General features: G+C 35.0%; 1 protein-coding gene across 1 annotated transcript in view; it reads right to left on the minus strand.

Annotated features, from left to right (window-relative positions):
- The window catches only part of LOC120221484 (sperm-associated antigen 16 protein-like), a 430699-nt gene that overhangs the window by 104486 nt on the left and 304965 nt on the right, over positions 1-21248 (minus strand). Inside the window, exon 3 of the mRNA XM_039218886.1 lies at positions 11217-11360. Within this exon, the coding sequence (XP_039074817.1) occupies positions 11217-11360 (144 nt within the window). The remainder of the gene's footprint in view (positions 1-11216; positions 11361-21248) is intronic.

Below are 21248 nucleotides of genomic sequence, written 5' to 3' on the forward strand. Positions count from 1 at the left end.
TCATAAAAATATTTTAATTTTTATATTTTGAGGTAGAGAGAGAGACAAAAAATGAATGCGTGGGGGAGGGGCAGAGAAAGAGGGAGACACAATCTGAAACAGGCTCCAGGCTCTGAGCTCTCAGCACAGGGCCTGACATGGAGCTCAAATTCAGAAACTGTGAGATCATGTCCTGAGCAGAAGTCAGAGGCTTAACTGACCGAGCCACCCAGACACCTCCAGGATAATTTTCATATCTTAATGTCAACTGATTCGAAATATTAATTTCATCTGCAATTTTATTTTTAAAGTTTATTTTTGGGAAGGGGATGGGCAGAAAGAGGGAGAGAGAATTCCAAGCAGGTTCCTCACTAAGAGAATGGAGCTGGACGTGGAGCTCAATCACATGAACTGTAAGATCATGACCTGAGCCAAAATCAAGATTTGTATGCTCAGCTGACTGAGTCACCCTGCTGCCTTTCACCTGCAATTTTAATTCCACCTTGTAATAAAACAGATTTATGTGTTCTGTACATTGTCTTGCTTCTTTTAATATTTTCTACTTTTGGTCATTGTTGAAAACCTGACATTTAAAGTAGTATGTAAAATCTAAAACCAGACTGCCTCCTCTTCAGTGTATGTCATTGCTGATGTTTGTTACTGCTATTTATTTTAGTGACGTTCCTGGAATAATTCAATAAAGTATATATTCTTTGTTGTGTGCGACACAGAAATCTGCTTTTTTAAGCTAATTATTTAAGCTAATAAATGCCTTGAATCAATGAGTCATCCAGTCTTTGGTAAGTAGCTCTGCATGCATGTTGGGGCACATGCTCAACATTCTGGAAGTTTACTACTCAGCCTTTGCCTTTGCTTTCTGCTTGAACAACAGGTTAATCAGAGGTGAGAGATTTGATTTTCCTCAATTCTTTCCTAGGCATGCATACTCCCTCCAAATCCATGAATCTTCTGATATTCCCAGGAATATGACAGGGGTTCAAAGCCCCTACTGGAATCTCCTGCTTTTTTGTTTAAGAATTTTGGTCATCCTCTGAAAAAGAATGAAATCTTGCCACTTGCAACAATATAGTTGAAGCTAGAGGGTATTTTGCTAACTGAAATAAGTCAGTCAGAGAAAGAGATATATGATTTCACTCATATGTGGAATTTGAGAAACTCAACAGATGAACATAGGGGAAAGGAAGGAAAAATAAGACAAAAACTGAGGGGGAGGCAAACCATAACAGACTATTAAATACAGACAACAAACTGAGAGTTGCTGGAGGGGGGCGGTGGGTGGGGGGATAGGTTAAATGGGTGACAGGCATTAAGGAGGGCACTTTTCAGGATGAGCATTGGGCGTCATATGTAAGACATGAATCACTACTGGGTTCTACTTCTGAAGCCAAGATTACACCGTATGTTAACGAACTTGAATATAAATAAATAAATAAATAAATAAATAAATAAATGAATGAATTTCGATCATCCTCTTGTTTGTTACTGCTGCCTCTGGAAGCTGCAAGATTAAACACATACTACTAATTGTTTGCTACAAATACCCTGTCAAATGGCCCATTCACACAAAGTAAGTTCTGACTCAGGTCAGATAAAAACAAGCTCTGCAAATAGATATTTCTAGGGAGCTTCCAGAAAGTACAAATAGTGACACTTATCTGAGAATGGGACTTTGTGATCTCCAAATTTGTTTGGTTCCTCTACTTGCGGGTACTGGTTTTCAAGCCACCATGATTTTGAGGCAGTTTAGTTTCAAGGCTACTACAGAACTGGGGAGAGAGGAATAGGAAGGGGGTAATTTTTCTCCACTAAATAATCCTTGGGTGGCTACAGGCCTTTGGTTAACTTCTAAAAAAAACTGATGGTGACAATTTTTATCATCTCTGCTTTTATGGAGGAGGAAATTTTTGAAGGTTCTTATTCTACCATTCGACATGCGTTTCCCCTTTTGACTGGGGTTTTGAGTAAAGTTTATTCTCATGGTAGCATTATTCAGAAAAGATTTTATATTTTAGGGTTTTTATGGCAAATGAAGAATATTAGACTTGATAAAATGATCTCATTAACAATGAGTGGTATGCATGTGAGTGTGTATGCATGTGCATATTTGTGAGTATATCCCTATAAACAAATGAGACTGTTAGAAGTGGGGAAAAGTAACCATATTCCAGGTCTAGTCTCTTCAATTCTGTTTATTTTAATTAAGTAAGTATTTATCTATTTCTTATAATGTTTCAATTGATATGCTATATTCCTAGGATACAAAGATGGGTAAGATATGGACCCTGTCATTAGTGAACTTATAATATTCCCCAGATTTTTTTTCCTACTACAAAGAGGTAGAGAGGCTAATAGACCTGGAGACAATATTGGTTTCAGAAAAAATGATCTAGGCAAAAATCTTTCCAACAACACCAACAATACTAGTGTTACCAAATGCTTAATCTAATTTCAGGACAGTTAAATGTTTTACATAAATCTCATGCAGCCTTCATGTAAATCTAATGAGGTAGGTTATCCCCATTGTCAAATGAGCAAGTAGGCTATCAGAAATAAAATAAAATGACATAGGTGGATTTTGTCACACTCATACTTAAAAACAAATCTCACTTTAGGAGGTGCTTCTCATGAAGAACCACATCCTGCTATTTGCCTGAGGAGGGCCCTTTGGCAGAGTTTCCAACTTTTCACTGAGCCATTGAGACTATCATTTTCCAACACTTTTCTCTGTGGTGATCATTACTACTTTTAAAATTAAACAAAAAAAATAAATAACAATGCTATTACTTATTCAAAGATTATCCTCTTCACACAAAAATGACTAACTATACTAAGAAGAAAAGCATTATATAGACATCTTCAAAGAATGTAAAGTAAACCATTATTATTTAACAGGTATATCTCAAAATTATCTTGGCAAAAATCTACTGAGATTTCCTGATCATCAAAGTATCTACCTCTAGAACTCAGAAAGAAGCAGGACATTCCAATCTTATGGAAATTGTACGTCGACCTCTTCATTATGCTTTCAAATTTGAACCCCTGGCTTCATGCTTAGAGCAAATAAAAAGGTTATTCATGCTTCTTCTGTTTTTTTAATAACTAAAGATACACTTGTCAAGGAGATTTCATACTATGGTTTTAGGCACTATATAAATACAAGAATAGAGAGCATGTATGGAGAAGAGAGAATATGAGGGGTTTTTTAGAGGCCTATTTATTTACAATTCATAAATCAGCTTATAAAGGTAGAAGTTATGTTTAACAGGATGCTGTAAGGTCTATTTCTCTTCAGGCAATGAACTTGGGGAAAAAATGCAGCACTCTGAAATTGTTTAAACCACTAATCCCAAATAGTTTCGTTTTATAGAGATATTTGGGAAGATACATGCTGTTTAACATAATAAGCTGTGAATACAAAAGAAAATGCAACCCCAAGCATCAAAGAATTGGGCATTGTATTTACACTCAAACTACCTTCCTGTCATTGAGCAGTTCCCTGATAAAAGAAAAAAGTAGATGGTATATTATTAAGGTAGTGTAGTGTGTGTTTTATTGATCTAATGATATTAACATGGAAATTTAGATGCAACTCTGTGCTTCAATGGCCCAAAGCTTGTCTAAATGGACCAGCAATAATAGAACGTGTCTGTGGATATATAACGTTCAACACTATATGCTTTGCACTCCTCAAAAAACAAACTAAAAATATTACTTTTAAAAGCATTTTTTGATGTTTCTGGCCAAAAAAAAATTCTTCTTCAAATGTAATCTAAAACCTAAAAAAAAATAAGAAATATGAAGAATTCTCTCTCTTCTTTAAAAACAAAATGTGGTAAGAGCTAAGAATAGATATATAACACATATTTCACATTAATTATATTTATTTTTCAATTTATAACTGTTTTGATGTTTAACTTGGCAAGAACTTTGGATATGATCTTATTAACTGATAAAATATGTCTTAACAGCATTTTTCTAATGGGGTTTGGTGGGACCCAGACATCACAACACATTCTTCCTTTCTTATCCCATTGTGCTTAAGGCTACCAATTTTTTTAAAAATCTGAGTTATCTCTAAATTCTCAAAATACCTATCACTGAATAAAAATAATAATGGGTAGCATTTATTGAACATACATGTTAGGCAGTAGTATTTGATTTTTTTATTTTTTTTAATTTTTTTTTTTTTAATTTTTAACTTTTTTTATTTCTAGGAGAGAGAGAGAGACAGCGTGAGCAGGGGAGGGCCAGAGAGAGAGGGAGTCACAGACTGAAACAGGCTCCAGGCTCTGAGCTGGCAGTCAGCACAGAGCCCGACGCGGGGCTCGAACCCACGAACCGCGAGATCATGACCTGAGCGAAAGTCGGACGCTTAACCGACTAAGCCACCCAAGCGCCCCTGATTTTTTTAATATAGCATTTAACCTTCACCATCAACCCTCTAAGTAGATATTTATTATTATGCCCATTTCACAGATGAGAAAACTGACCTGACTAGCAAAGGTGAAGCTAGGATTCTAACATGGGTAACCTGAAACTCTGATTCCATGTTGTTAGAGATTTAGAATAGGACATCTATCTTGCACTGGAGTATGCTTACAGTTTCTACCTTGTGGCATTGTACATTTCACTCTTTCAGCAGTGCAAACACAGTACCAATGCACATTCTCTGCATTGCTCCATTCATTCACCATTTTCAGTGACTGAAGAATTTTTTTCACAGCTGATTCATTCCATTACCATGTAAATGCATAGGGTACATTACCTTACCAATGTGTGATTGCCATCTAGTGGTATATATGTAATAAAAGCCAGTTCTACCGTGATTAGTTACCAACGCCATTCACCATTCCTAAAAATTGCTTTGATATGCAAATCCTACTAAGGAAGTTAGAAACTTAGATACAAACAAAATCAATTCTATTATAAACAACTTATGGTAATGATCAGTGTTGTGGATAGTATTATTTTGAAGCAAAATAGCCTTTGGGAGATTGGTCCTTTGTAACAAGAGTTTTTAAATGCCATGAGTTGTATATTCTGTATAATATTGGTCCAATGCCTATAATTAAAAGTTTTCCAGGGATGCCTATGTGGCTCAATTGGTTAGGTTTCTGACTCTTAATTTCGGCAGGTCATGATCTCATGGATAGTGAGATTGAAGCCCATGTTGGGTTTTGTTTGTGTCAACAGAGCAGAATGAATAAACATTTTAAAAAAAGTTTTTTACATACATTTTTTGTGGGTTACAAATATGCTAGAAAATGTCAGTGTTCAAGTAGTTTTAATAAAATATAATCATTATCATTAAAGAAAAGAAAAATACGTGGCTGACATTTATTGAGAATAAACACCAAGTGAACAAGTAACTAAGCTTGCACAGATATATGAGAGCCTGGACAGGCCTTACTTCTATGTTGATTTTATCTATTTCAGGTATTTTTGCCATTTGGTTTTATGTTCCCCACTTTGCCCTAATACCTATAAGCACTCATTCCTGTTTTGACCCATCTAACTCTATGGCATCCAGATTCTACATTCACCCTCTATATCTTCTTAGTTTCCCAGCTGTTCAGCTGCTCAAAATCCATTCTTCTTGTCACTTTCCAGCATGGGACTTACCAATATTTGCACACATATGTGCCTTAAGTACAGATGCTAGATTTTTATCCAACCATCTTAAAATAATTTTTAATATTTATATACTATGATAATTTATAATATAATGTCCTCATAGTTGTATCACTTATGTTTTCCACACTTTTCATTACAATTGTATATTGCTTATTAAAAAACATATGACTGAATTTCATTTTCTACTTTCTTTTTAAAAGTTTTGCATCTATGATTGTGAAATAAGCCTATAGTTATGGTGAGGGGAACAATATTTGTTTGGTTTAGAATTGGGTTTTTGCTATGTTTTTAAAACCAGGAATAAAATTTCCTTATTTTCCTTCTTTCAAAAATTTCAATGAACCTAAAAATTAAATGACTTTTTAAATGAAGTTTTTAAAACTTAGCCTTTAATGAAATTGCTCCAGATGGTAATACAAGGTAGAACTTCCAAGCTGTTTTTTTCCTACTGTTATTAATCTATTCTGGGTTTCTATTTAATCTTGATTCAGTGATAGTAATGTTTATTTTTGTAGAAATATATTATTTTATCAAAAATTCCAAACTTGTATATGGTTTTTTTGTCTCTGTGGCTTTAACTCGTTATGAATCACTAACATTTATATTTGTTTTCTCACTTTTATTTTTCCAGCAGTTTTGTGAGGTATCTACTTCTATTATAATAGTTTCATATTTTATTATTTTTTTCTCACAAAGGCTTTTAGTTTAACCCATATTTACTTTTTTTGTTCTAATTTATTTATATTTTTCATTTATTCATTCTTTGGCTTTTCTACATTTTGTTGACCAGTTATACTTTTTAATTTGAATACATAATTCACTTATTTTCATTACGTGTATGTGTGTGTGTGTGTGTGTGTGTGTGTGCATGTGTGTGTGTGTGTTTATTAAACCATTTAATGAAGCATTTAAAGCCATCAATGTTACTCTGAATACAGCTTTGGTTATATCTCAGATATTTGATGAGTATTGTGGTAATGATTGTTTACCAACCAGGTGATGACAGTTTATTGTTCCTCTGTGACCCAATATTCATTTTTTTACTTTTTATTAATGTAGGTTTTATTTTAATATATTTATTATTTTCTTCTATTACTGAGTTTTGTTTTAAAATTACAGATTACATGATTTCTATTCTGAAGAACTCATTTATTTTAAATCTTTGGTGTAATATTTATATATTCAAAAATAACTAACAATAAATGATTTCAAAAATCTCTTTTCACCGTTAAAATGATATTTTATTAATTCCTCTAATTCAATTATAATTTTATTTACTTGACAGATTAAAAACTGACAGAGATACTCTGAAGTCTTTTACTCTGATAACTATGGTTTTGTGAGAATCTTCTTGTATTTATAAGATATTTTATTTTATCTATTTCTACATCATATTATCAGAATCCTCAAGTGAGAAGTTATGTTCTCTGTTAATTTTTCACCTGCCAATCCTTCTTTGCCTGATATTAATATTACTTTTCCTATTGTATTTGTTGTTTATGCACTGAAGTGGTCTGCTATTGTAAGGACACCAGTCTAAACCAGACTGACTCCATAATAGGCTTTGTTTCCCCTCTAAACTAGAAGGCCTAAGTTTCAGTTTCCCTGGAACTATCAGGCAGCTACACATTGCCCAGGGCCGAAGAAACTGCCCACCACTTCACTCCACCACACTACCTTGGCAATGCCCAATCAAGAAAGGCCAGCAACTATAGATAAATCTCAGCTGCCTAATGTAAAAGTTAACCCATTAGCCGCCAAACAAGACTCTAGGCTCGCTTTATGGTTGGTTGAATTTAAGGGTACCCTGAATGTTGTAATTGGATCCTGCGAAAAGTAACAGATACTCTGGATAACATGTATGGTTAAACCTGCTGTCAATAATGCTGTATAATTACGACTGGGTCATTGTTCTCACGTCACAACTTCTGTAATTCCCCTGTCACAAACCTTATAAAAACTCTACTCTGCCTTTGTTCGGGGCTCTCAGCACAGATCCACTGCGTTGGTGAGGTCTGGGAGCCCCAGCTCGAGCCCTTTGCTTTTGCATGTGTGACTCGGTCTCCCCTGTGGTCTCTGGTCGTTGAGGATACTGCAATCTGGGTATAACATTATAGCAAAGGAAACAGGACAACAAAGACTCATTTGGGGAAGTCAGGTTATATCAGTGTCATATTAAGTAGGATTGATCCCTAAAAGAAATTTGGATTATGTCATTGTGAAAGAAGAGACAGTGCATTGAATGTCATAGTAATCAGGAACACATCCAGCTGGAAGTTACAGAAAATACTCAACTAGGAACAACCACAATTAAACATAAAGAAAATACAGAAGTTTCTTTTTTTACTGAGCACGGGAATTAGACAGATGTCAGTATGTAGTATATCCACTCTGAACCTCTTCCAAGGAAACAGAATCAAGCTGATCACAAAGATGGGTTCTGAGAAAGATTGCATTCATCAGTGAAAGATCCAACTACTTATTAAGTATGATATTGGAATCATATTTATTTTGTTTAATTTTTAAATTGTAGATTAGTACATAGAAAAATATAAAAAATATTATCTTCAATCATAAACTATTTTTTACTAGTGAAAAGATAGTTGCAAATGACATATCAGATAAAGGGCCAGTATCCAAAATCTATAAGGAACTCACCAAACTCCACACTGGAAAAACAAACATTCCAGTGAAGAAATGGGCCAAAGATATGAACAGACACTTCTCCAAAGAGGACATCCAGATGGCCAACAGACACATGAAATGATGCTCAGCATCCCTCCTCATCAGGGAAATAGAAATCAAAACCACACTCAGATATCACCTCATGCCAGTCAGAGTGGCTAAAATGAACAAATCAGAAGACTACAAATGCTGGCGAAGATGTGGAGAAATGGGCACCCTCCTATACTGATGGTGGGGATGTAAAATGGTGTAGCCCCTCTGGAAGACAGTATGGAGCTTCCTCAAACAATTAACAACAGAACTCCCCTATGACCCAGCAATAGCACTGCTAGGAATTTACCCAAGGGATACGTGAGTGCTGATGCATAGGGGCACATGTACCCCAATGTTCATAGCAGCACTCTCAACAAGAGCCAAAACATGGAAAGAGCCTATGTGTCCATCAACTGACGAATGGATCAAGAAGATGTGGTACAACGGAATACTACATGGCAATGAGAAAGAATGAAATCTGGCCATGTGTAGCAACATGGATGGAACTCGAGGGTGTTATGCTGAGTGAAATAAGTCAGGCAGAGAAGGACAGCTACCATATGTTTGCACATATAGGAGGATTAGGATGAACTTAGCAGACGACCATGGGAGAGAAGAAGGGGGGAAAATACTGGGGGAGAGGGAGGGAGGCAAACCATGAGAGACTCTTGAATGATGAGAACAAACTGAGGACTGATGGGGGTGGGAGGGAGTGTTAGGGGGTAATGGGCATGGAGGAGGACACTTGTGGGGATGAGCACTGGGTGTTATATGGAAACCAACTTGACAATAAACTATTAAAAAAAACTATTTTTTTACTGACCAATTACCAAGCCGAAATAAAAACCAAATGTCACAAATTTAAATTTCAGAAAGTATAACAAATTTGAAAACATAAATATTATATATGTGTGAATATATATGTATATATAATCTTCAATGTTGATTTCATATATTAAGCATTATAAAATTTTGAGGTTTCAAATATAAACTCTTTATGAATTGAACTCTACCCCAAATATAAAAGAGTTCTTTTCTTGTTGTTTCTGATAAACATTTATTATTTTTCATTAATTCTACAAAAAGAACACTTGCTATTCAGTATCTCTCACTTAAAAACATTTAAAGTTAAATATATTTTTTCCTCATTATTTTTACACTAAGCACTAGAAAAAGCAAACAGTGTAGCTACATTTCACCACAATTATTCCCAAAGAAAGTAGTGAATATAAATTCATGTTATGAGTGAATAATGATGTATTTCATCTCATTTTAATTTCAGTAATTGAGTGGGAAAACAGGAAGATCTATTAAAAGGACCTTGTGCTGGTCAAGCACTAATGAGAAAAATCTCTGAGTCACTGGTTGTCATGGTAATAGGGATTTATGGAAATCTGATTAGCATGTCCAGAATGCTACATAAGTGATAGACTATACTTCTAATTGTGTTGTCTCTGTTTGCAAGATGGGCTTTATATTCCTAAAAGGTGAGGGGTGGAATGGATTTGTAACTATATACCAAATATGTGATTTACACTTAGTACCAAAGATAAATCACACTTTGAGAAGATTCCCCAAAATTAAAATAAATCAGCTGACTTTTCTCATTAACTCACAAGTTTCTCAACAATTTCATTTATTTTTATTTCAATCTAATTTCATTGGCTTTCATATGAAGGATAAGACAAAAATAGTTAAAATAAAAGAGAGAGTTTTGTGAAAACAGGAAACTAAACGAATATAGGTCCTCCTAAGAACAAAATTTCCCGGGGAGGTGGTTTAGAAATTGCACCAAGAACTATAAGTCTCCTAGAGTACCTAGACCAGAGATTGTTAGAGTTAGATGGAACAGCATTTACAAATGTTAAACAAGATGATGCACAAGATGATGAGTAAGAGAATACAGTCAGGATTGGGGCTAGGAGTTGTCCCAGGAACAAATGTGGGTAGAGCTTTCTGCCACTAGAAATAATGCATCGAAGTGTTTAACAACATCTTTACCTCTGTGCCCTTGGCCTCTAGTTACAAAAATTCAGTGACTTCAGAAATTATAGGACTCGATGCTTTCAATTTTGTTTTGTTCTCTTTAATATGTTGAGTGTCATTAAATTTGCAAAGAAATTGATCATCGCCTTCTGATCCTTTTTGGTAGATAACTTAATTCTAAGAGGAAAACCTAAAGATTACTGGAAGCAAAGTAAACACTGGCGTGCATTCTTGATTAGAAATCCATGTTTCTTGTCAGAGCTTGTGTGTACAAGGAGCATTAATGATGCTTGTCCTGGGAAACTTAATACTTTTGTTAGTGCATCAGCATGTGGACTAAGTTTTACATGATCCAAATATCAAAAGCAATCAATCTAAAGTCAGTATAATGAAAGCCCAAGAGCATTTCTCTACATGTCTCAAAATTCAGGAGAAGGTGTGAGGTTGCAGAGAGGAAAGTTCAAAGCCAGCAGGGTAAAAACTTTCATTTATATAAGATGACTAAGTCCTAAATCTACTGTACAACATAGAGTCTATAGTTAACAATACTGTATCATATACTTAAAAAGAGGGTATACATTACATTAAGAATTTTATAATAAATAATAATAATAATAATAATAGTGCAGATGAAAGGAAACTTCTGAAGATGGTAGATATGCTTATGGCATAGATTGTGGTGGTAGTTTCAAGGATGTATATTTATCTTTGAACTTATCAAGTTCCATACATTAACTTTGCATAGTTTTTGTATGTCATTCATACTTAAATAAAGTAGTTTAAAAAATAAAAAAAAAAAACAGGACACTGATAGAAGCAGAGTAAGGAAGTGCATTCCTAGAGAGAGTAGGCAGGTTCAGGGAATTGTGTGCACTGACCTGGGATGGAAGCAGCAGTCAGAAAGCCAGTCAGTGTGGCCAAATCCTGTGAGAAGCACATTGCCTTTGGGGAGCTCCACCACTTTCCAGAGGCGGTCCTCCCCACAGGAGATCAGGATGTCTTTGCAGGGGTGCATGATGATGCTGCACAGGGAGACACAAGAAAAGAGAGTTATGTGGCGATAATATCAAATTGTTCTACATTTTGAATAAACAAAACAACAGTGGATAAACAGCAACAAACAATCCCACTTCAGCAAGCAGGACCACTCACAGAGTGCTGGTTCAGAAGTCAGAAGAGCCAGGTTCTATCTCTTGGCTACGTCTCTAATGATCATCATAAATCTAACAAACTTCACTGGATCTCAGAATCCTCATTTGTAAATAAGATGATTGGTTTAGGTGAATGTTCCTGTCTTAATCCTGACTTGAAAATAATAATTCTGATTTTTCTTTTATAGAAGAAATGTTATACCAATGATAACTCAGTATTAGGATATTTGAACCAGTAGGCATGCTTATTATAGAAAAGCAAAATTCTTTTCAGACTACAGTGTATCTTAAATCAGACATTATCTAGGAAGAGATCATGAATCATAACCACATTATCAGAGCTATAACAAATACTATAAATGAAACATTAACTCCATGGCCCACTATCTACACAAAACGAAGAAGCTCAAATTCTGTGCTAATATGCCACTTAAACTGGCTTCAGTCAATGCACAGTACACAAATTACGGTAATGAATTCAGGATGCATAAGGCAATTCCCACTCTATAAAGGCATAGATGGAAATGAGAAAGAAGTATGTAAAATTAATGATTAACACATTAAGCAGTATTATTTGAACTGGGCTATGATCATTGTGGCTATTTAAATATTGGAGTTATATCATTCTAAAATCAAGAGTCTACAAGGTTAATGCCTGATATTTTATCTACAGCAATGCTTTAATCTTATTTATATAGAGTTTCATCTATGCTTTACAATATAATAGGAACAAATGTGCCCAATGTTAAGCACCTATTAAAATTTTAGCCTATATATTACCAAAAAATTGTTCAATTTCAACATAGCCATCTCAAATCAAAGACATAATGCATTTACTTGCCTATATAGTGAAGTAAAACAAATAATGACTTAAAAAAATAAAAATTACACATTCAGTTTTCCCACAGTCCATTCTGCGAATGGTCTTGTTCCTTTCTTCTGCAATATAGACTTTAGGAAATCACATTCCCAATGACATCATGGTCTCAGTCCACACCTACATCATTAACTCGAGGGCTTACATGAGAGCAAAATTTTCCTCATGATAGATCCTTTTCAGTAATGCCATTAAAATCCCAGAATCTGGGGCTGAAAAATTATGTTCTGCATTAGATCGATATAGTTTTGGAAATCTTCTGGGGTCAGTGTTGGAAATATTCAATTTATAGGCATGTAACCACTATGACCAGGACCCTCTTTCTAGTGAGACACTCTTTTTCCCTAGCGTTCTCCTGATCAAAATAAGCACAAAAGGGAAATTAGTCATTTTGCAATTCATCACAACCTTGGTTTGTGACTTTCAGAAGGCCAACTCAGGAAAGGAATTTATTACAGCTCAAACGGGATAGAGGATACATTTATAGAACTTAATTAGAAGAAAATTATGATGAGAGGTAAAAAATGTCAGATTGAAATGAATTCTATATTCAAACACAGAGAAGAAGGAAAACCAAATCCTTGAAGCTACTGAGTATGATATATGTTGGCTTACAGTTTTCCTGGCAGACACATGCACCCTTGACTAGATGATAAATTACCCTCTTTAAGTAAGATAACTAAAATCATTGATGTCTTTACAGACTTTGAAAGATAAGTTTCCAAAATGACTTTTGTGAGGGGAGCTATTTGTAGAAGTTAAGGGAAAATACATAAACAATCCTGTTGGTAGTTAATCAGTCTTGAAAGTGTTCTTTCCAGGCTCTTCCTGATCTCTTCTAATTTGGGGCCTCCTCCAATGCACCTGTAACATCCACTTCCATTTTACATGGTCTCATCCTACTCAACAGACTCTCTGGCTTCTTTGCTCATGTAATCCTTTTATAACACAGGCTTTTTAAAAAAAAATACCTCTTGTCTTTAAATGAGTTTTCTTGTAATCATTCTGAACAAATTTCAGTCAAGAAACTAATATTCTATTCCTTAAAGAATATATTTTAATTCATTCATGAAAAAGTCTTTAAATGAAGAGAAATATATCCAGCATATACAGAAAATATTTTTTTCATCACTATCAATCAATCAATACTTGTTATTGAACTAGTCATTGGATAAGTATATCAGCAAATACTGGGTCCTAGTGATAAAGATCCCGATTAAGAGTAGCAAATCCCAACTCAGATCAAGATGGGGAACACAAGTTAAAGGTCATGGACCAGAAAAATTTCCCAAGGTATATAAGTTCCATGTTATTATCAACTCTGCAGTGAGGCACTGGTATCTGAAATCTTCCTCCTCTTCCTTTCCATTGCCAATGAACAGCAATGATATCTAGGATTGTTTGAAAATTGAACATACATCAGAATTTGTATGTTTTTTTTGTATCCTACAAGTAGAATGAAAGCTCAGGAGGGCAGTAGTTTAGGTCTGTCTGTTTGCTATATACTTGCTGTATACTCAACCCCAACAGTGGCTGGCACAAAGCAGCTACTCAATAATGCTTGTCAAGTGTCTGACTGAGTGATTGACTTTGGTACAATTAGTTTTGTTATTTCATGACTAAGTAAAGAGAGGTTGAGATATTATATATATTGCCTAAGTTCACATGTGGTAATGGATGGAGGCTGACTTTGAACTCAGGATAGATAGTCTCACTTTGGGGTTCATGATTTTAGCTACTTCTACCTAGTATCAGTCTTTTGTAGTTTATTATTTGATGTGTACATTATAAACATTAACACATTTTCATTACAGAAATTGGAGATATTATGTCACATAAATGTTTAAATTATTTAGTCCCTGTTAACAGAATTAAAGAACATATCTAGGAATTATCCACCAATTTCCATATAGCACTCTGTAAAGGGAAGCATAGAAGGATATTTAGTAAGCATTGATTCCACAGGCTTTTAATTCACTAAGAATTTTCCCAGTATATTCAGGCCTCAACTTTTATAATTCTGCTTATCTCTCAGTCTTTTCAAGAAGTTGAAGAATAGGAGAAATAATGCACGCTTTATAGGAGTCAGTTCCTGATTACAAAATTACAAACATCAACTCACTTAATGGTCCTAATCCCCCTATGAGTTCTGTCTACTATTATACTCATCTTGCCAATTTTGGAACTGGGGCACGTGCAGGTTAAGTGATCTGCTCAAGGTCATGAAGCCAGCAAGTGACAGAGTGAAGACATGAATATGAGCAGACTGTCTCCAGAGTCCAAGTCTCTCAGTAGAATGAGCTCAGAGCCTCAGATGCCTTTTCCTTTTTTAGATGACAACAGGAACAGAAACCATGGTATGGAGTAGACTAGTGTTTAAGAGTGTGTGCTTTAGAGTAAGATGTTAGTTTGAACTCTTACTCCAGTGTTACACTTGCTAGGCATCCTTAGCTAAGTCACTTCCCTAGCCTTTTCCTCAGCTTCCTCATCTGAAAAATGGGAAGAATATGGTACAAACCTCATATTTTTTTTTGAGAATTAAATAAGTAAATACATGTACAGGACTTAGAGTAGTGGTGAACAAGTAATGAAACCTCAGTGAATGTTATCACAGCACAGTCACTGAGGTCAGCATGCCTAGTTTGACTATTGGCCTACACTTCTTTAATAGCTAATTATTTTGTATAACCTCTCAGCCTCAGTTTCCGTATTTGTGAAAAGGAGGGAAAAATACAAATCATTCATAGAGGTGTGGTAAGGATAAAATAAGCTGATATATGTAAAGTGGTTAAAGCAACATCTGAACATGGTTGGCTCTCCACAAATGTTAACTATTATATTATTCAACATTATTTCATCGTAATCTGGTCTTCCATGTATTTAACTTCTATAAACCATACATGCTTCTTTTAAAGAACATGGGTAGTAAATTTAATACTTCAAATTATAGATATTTAGAGAGAAATGATATTTCCATGTGGTTTGACAGACACTGGTCACTGCTGGGCTTTATTTTATGTTAAATCATCTGGTGAAAATGCAGGTCCCAAATATAAAACTTTCACAGGTAAACATAAAGAAGTTCTGTGCTTGTTTATGATATGATTTTAAGAAATGCATTGAGGGAAACAGTGGACAGTATGTATACGCTGACTCCTATTCCTGTTGTCGTGTATACAACTGGGACAAAGTAGTTGTGGGCCACTGGGAAAAGCATCTGCCAGGTCATAGGTCTCCTGAGAGGAGATCAGCACAGTTCCTCTCCCTAAGCTCTGTCCACAAATAGAGGTGCCCCTCTTGTAACCATAAAATGACTTTGCTTCTCAAAGATGTCTTCCTGAAGTTCTAATTAATAATAATGAGCTCTTACTTAATATCTTCCTGGCACCTGCCCTAAGTGCCACAAAGTCATTTTACTTTAAACTTTGAATATAAGCTTCTGCTTCCCTTTAACTTACTATTAATTATAATTACAAGATTCGAAGACAAAGCCCCTGTCACCTCATTCCCAAGTTAATAAGCTTGTGACTAGGGCGGAAATAGTACAGGAAAACATCTTAGGGATTTAAAAAAAGAAAATGTGGATGAGTGCTAGTTCTGCCTCTTTATGAAGTCATGTCCCGATGAAGCATCCATAAAATGTTTTGTTAAACAGTACCTCAGGAAAGTTACATAAACTATTATGTTCTATGAGAGATTTTTCTTTTACAAAAGGACACATTTCTTATAATAGACCACATGATATATACTTCAAAATCGCTCCTCTGTAATTGAAATTGCTCTTTCCAGTAGTGGCATTACACAAGAATATTTTGGAAGGAATATGTGTAGGTGTATGGTGAACACTATTAATTATCAGTAGAGTCGGTGACATAAGCACCACTGTTAGATTTTTCAAAGAGAAGAATATTAATCCAAAAAAAAAAAGATTGTCACAAGAAAGACTAATTAGATACCCCTGTCTTCACTTTGGGTTATTCAGCATTGTAAATGTTTCCTTCACTTCAGTTCACAGACTCTAATTATTTCCAACACAGAAGATGCACAGTAGTTTGAAAATGAATCAGTATCAAAATGTGTGCTCCATAAACTTCAGGTGACCACTTAGCTACTTATACTTAATGACAGCACACACTCACACATAACATGTTTTTATCCAGCTTACTCAGACAAGTATATATAAAAGACTTGTCCCCTTGCTTAGCTAATAATTGTGTCTTATAATTGGATATGCATCGGGATTTACAAAGCCCTCTAACATGCAACATTTTTTATTATTTCGACAAATATGTATCAAGAGCCTATGATGCAGTATGCAAAACAGACAGGGGCATCACCCTCATCACTTTGCTCATTTACATATGAAAGGAGGGAAACAAACATCAATACAATAACTGAACAAAATGATTCAGCTATAAGAAAAACACAAAGTGATATGGCAACGATGGAGGGGGGGATGTTATTTCTGATGAGGTGGTTAGGGTGTCCTCCTTGAGGATGTGACATTCTAGCTAACATCAGAATGGCAAGAAGGAAGAAGCGTCTTTAAGATGATTTAGGGGCAGGTGGTTTCAGGTAGAGGTAACTGCACATGTAAAAGCGCTATGGCTGAAAAGAGTAGGCGTATTCAAGGGAAGGAAGAACAGAGGGGCTGCCAGAGCAGGCAAGGAGGGCTGTGTTGAGGAGGGATGAAGAACTGTGGAAAGACAAGGACCAGATCATGTAGGGCATCATAGGCTGAGAAAAGAATACTGAAATGTATCGCAAGATCATTTAAGTAGGAGAATGATATATAATTGATAAGCATTTAAAAGATCTCTCTAGCTACTACATGGAAAATGAGAAAATGCAGAGCAAGAAAAGAAACCAGGACATTTAGCTAGAGCTGTACAACAGTAACCTAAGAATAGTGGCTTTAAAGCCATTTAACGTATAGCTCCTCATTACTATGACAGATGCCACTTTAGCTTATTAAGATTTTCATCAGTATCTTTAGGAAGAGTCAACTCATAGTTGTTCTAGTCAATAAAGATTATGAAATAAAGTGTACTTTAAAAGGTGCCAAAGCAAAAGGGAATAAAATTCATAAAACATATCTATGCACATAACAAAATAATTGGAAACCTGTCAAAATAAGGTATCAGGTCACATTCATTTTCAGAATTCAGCTAAGGGAACGTGAAAATATTAAATTCTAATACTTCTCTCACTTTAAGTTTAAAAATTGTGATACTACAGATTTTATTAAGCTAAGTAGGATTTGTCAAGATCTGGAAAGTAGTACTTCCTTTCATTTTTATTAAGTAGGTGGGCATTTTCACAGTTTATGGATTTATTAATAATGCTCTGAAGGATAGTCAGAAAGGCTGACCTCTCCTCTCCTCTTTATTTTTTTTTTGTTAAATGTTCTTACAAACACTGTATGTACATTATATGTACAGTGAATTTTGAGTATATAGTTTTTCCTTTGTCCTATTACCTGGCTGGTAATGCTAATCCAACCATCAACAGGTGAGGCAGGGAAGACTTGATGTGTGTTCTGCATCATCAGTGGGGAAAGACCTTTAGCAGTATCTTAGATTACTCAGTAGATACTCAAAAGACCAAACATCAAAGGAACAAATTTACACATACCTTATGTAACATCAATATTCACTCATATAAGCAGTTGATAAACTAAACCCAAATCCTTTTTAATGAGATATAAATTATTTGGCTTTTCTCACTTCATGCAAAGAATCAGTTCCATACAACTTTCCAAAAATCTTTGTTTTCTTTGAATTGAACAGCACAAATGTATACTTTTAAACTAACGTTTTAGTTTAAATTCAAATATAATCAGCTTTCTAAAAACAGTTTTCAAATTAAAGTTCAGTCTTAGCTAATCCTAAATAAATTTAATCAACTCCATATTTATAAATAACAGTAATATTATTTTTGTTGTACTAATGTCTTTATACTAATATAAACACACCATTGAGATTTATAGATTTGTATTTTAATATGACACAAATCTCCAAATATGCACGCAAAGGTAAGGACTTTTCACAAAAAGTCAACTCAAGGTCACTTATGAAAAGTCAACATATATGCAAATAAGCAGTCTAAATAGCTTTCAAAGTGTATTGTGACCTCATCTACACAATTGGATGTCTGTTTCACAGAGTGGGGAAGCTCCCACTCTTATGAGTGCATAAGTGAAGCCACTTCTCAATTGTCTTCAAAATGACAGTTCCTAAGACGTGGGGACCAGTGGCCCTGAACAAAAGTCATTTAAATTTATTATGTCTCTGTTTCCTCACATAAAAATACGGTATCAATTATTCTGTCTCCTTCACTTTAGTCTTGTTTTACTTATCAAATAAAACAAAACTTAGAAATACTCTTAATCTGAATATTATCATTCCATTTTCTCTAAAAATTGTTGAACTTTGTACTATATATGAAAGACCATTTCAAAATACAGACTCAACAAATTAAATTTATAAACTCCAAACACAGAGGAAGACAGGACAGGTTATTCAGGTAAATGGAATGAGAGAGATCATCAAAATAGGTTAACTGTTTCCAGATTTATGAAAATGTCTCCTGGAAACTTCCTCTTACTTTAGCAGGGGAACATTTTATGCAACATAGTTTTATACACACTGTGCTTCATGTTATGAAATCACTGTAGTTCTTTATGGTTAAGCAGGTTTGAAAGTTACATTACATATTTTAAGAAACCCATTTCAAAAATAAAGTTTATTTGGTTATTTCATGTTTCAGCAATTTACAAGAGCTCTTTAGCTATGAATATAAAAATTTTCCATTTCGCATCTTAGTATATTAGTGACATAGAATAGATGCTTTTTTAAGCTAAAGTCAAAATCCCCACAGTAAGAGCTCTATCATAAAATCTCTTTTCCAGGAGAATATTTAAAAATACAACCAAGATATATAATCTAGTAATAACTGGAAGCATTACTAGTTAAGACACAGAATTAAGGTAAATTTACATGCCATAGTACAGAATTCTGTTCTGAATATGGCCCAATTTATTACAAACTACCAAGCCAATGTGAGGGTTGTAATGATGTTTAACTATTGATGCTATTTTTAGTACCTATTTGATAAATAAATTAGAAAGGCAAAATTAATAGTTTTTGGTTGTTTTATTATTGAGAAACAGAACAGTTTAGCATTTTTTTACAAATATTTTTTGGGATTTAAGGAACATGTTGAGATTATCATAAATTATATAGATCATTCTGAATATCAATTTCTAGATTAAAATGTGTCCTAAGACTGAGCTTATATCATCCTGGCCCATTTGTGTCAGAGTCCATGCGGTAGGACTGATGGGAACAAGAAAGGGCACTCATCTCTGAGTGTGGCACTCACTGTACGTAGCTGAGGATGTTCAAGGAGGAGCTGAGGAGCTGCCATGAACGAGCCCCTGATCTTCCCAGTGAATGTGGGAGGATGAGAGGCAGGAGTAAAACTCAGTTACAAAAACATCTCAATAAAGCTATTTAAAAAGCATGGGCAAGTTAAGTTCAGGGTTGGCAACAAGAATTGATGAATACAATGAAAAATGTAAATTCATGGGGTGGAGTTAGGTGGCCAGCTGGGCCAAAGTGAGAACTGGTAAACACATAAAATGGTAAGACTTAAAACCCTACAGGTCCAAACAATGACAGATTAAGAAAAACAAACACAGAATAGGTCTTGATAATTTGCCATGCAGTAGGAGGCTTTTTTATCTTTTATTCCCATGAATTTGTCTTTGGCTTGTAAACGCTACTGACATCTTTGTTCCTTTCCATGTGAAAGAGACAGAAATGAATAGGTATATATTGGCTACTTGTTCCTTTCCTAACTACATACTTTGGGTAAGAAAAGGGGACAGAAAGAGCAATCTAAGCAGCAACCCACTAGAGTCTCAGGTAAGTGCTGGAGTTTGTTTATACTCAGACCAGTATTGGAATCACAACAGGAGCAGCTGGGGGCTCCTGGATGGCTCAGTCTGTTGAGCGTCATACTCTTGATTTCAAGTCATGATCCCAGTGTTGTGTGGGGATCAAGCCCTGCATGGAGCTCCACGCTGAGCATGGAGTCTACCTGTGATTTTCTGTCTCTCTCTCAACCCCTCTGCTTCTCCCCTGCCCTCTCTCTCTCTAAAATAATATATATAGAACAGTAACATTGCACAAAGATTCCATGATTTATTATCTACCTTTACTTCTACCAGTTTGTTGGAGAAATAAAGGTACATACCATTCTCAATTATCTGAAGGATACAGTTTAATCAAACCTCAGGTTATAAATAACTCAAGTTATTTTCCTTAAGCAACATTCAACGTCTGCAGCAGAGACCCTCTTAAAACTTTTCAAAACTTTCCTATACCACATGACTGCTTTCAGTTACTTTTTGCATTGTGTGTGTGTGCACATGTGGATGTGAAAATATGATTTATGTTTTAATGTTTTGTTTGTTATCCTTAGCAAGGAAAATAATCTCACTATAAGAGCAACCGGAAGAGGTGGTAAGTATTTGCTACAGTGTTTATCAAGCCAGTAATCCTTCCTGTGCAAGCCTCCCCCTGTGTCTTGTTGTCTTCTCTTTATTTCACTCAAGTAGGTATAAGAATGCTGAGGCTAAGGTTCTGTGTGCTTGAGCACTCTGCTTTATCGCATTTCAATGTAATGTTTCAGTGACCTGTAAAATGTCACCTGGATTTAATAACTTCACTTATTATATATCTCTCCATCTTCTTCTATAACAGATCAGCTGCTTCCACCCTCTCCCCCATATGTTTATCAATATTGCTAATGCATTAAAGCAAAGTTCAAACTGTAAGGGGAGAAAAGAATGATGTAGGCAGATAATCATGGGAAAT

Source organism: Hyaena hyaena, unplaced genomic scaffold (genome assembly GCF_003009895.1).
Source record: "Hyaena hyaena isolate Hyena2069 unplaced genomic scaffold, ASM300989v1 scaffold_782, whole genome shotgun sequence".
Classification (NCBI taxonomy): Eukaryota; Metazoa; Chordata; class Mammalia; order Carnivora; family Hyaenidae; genus Hyaena; species Hyaena hyaena.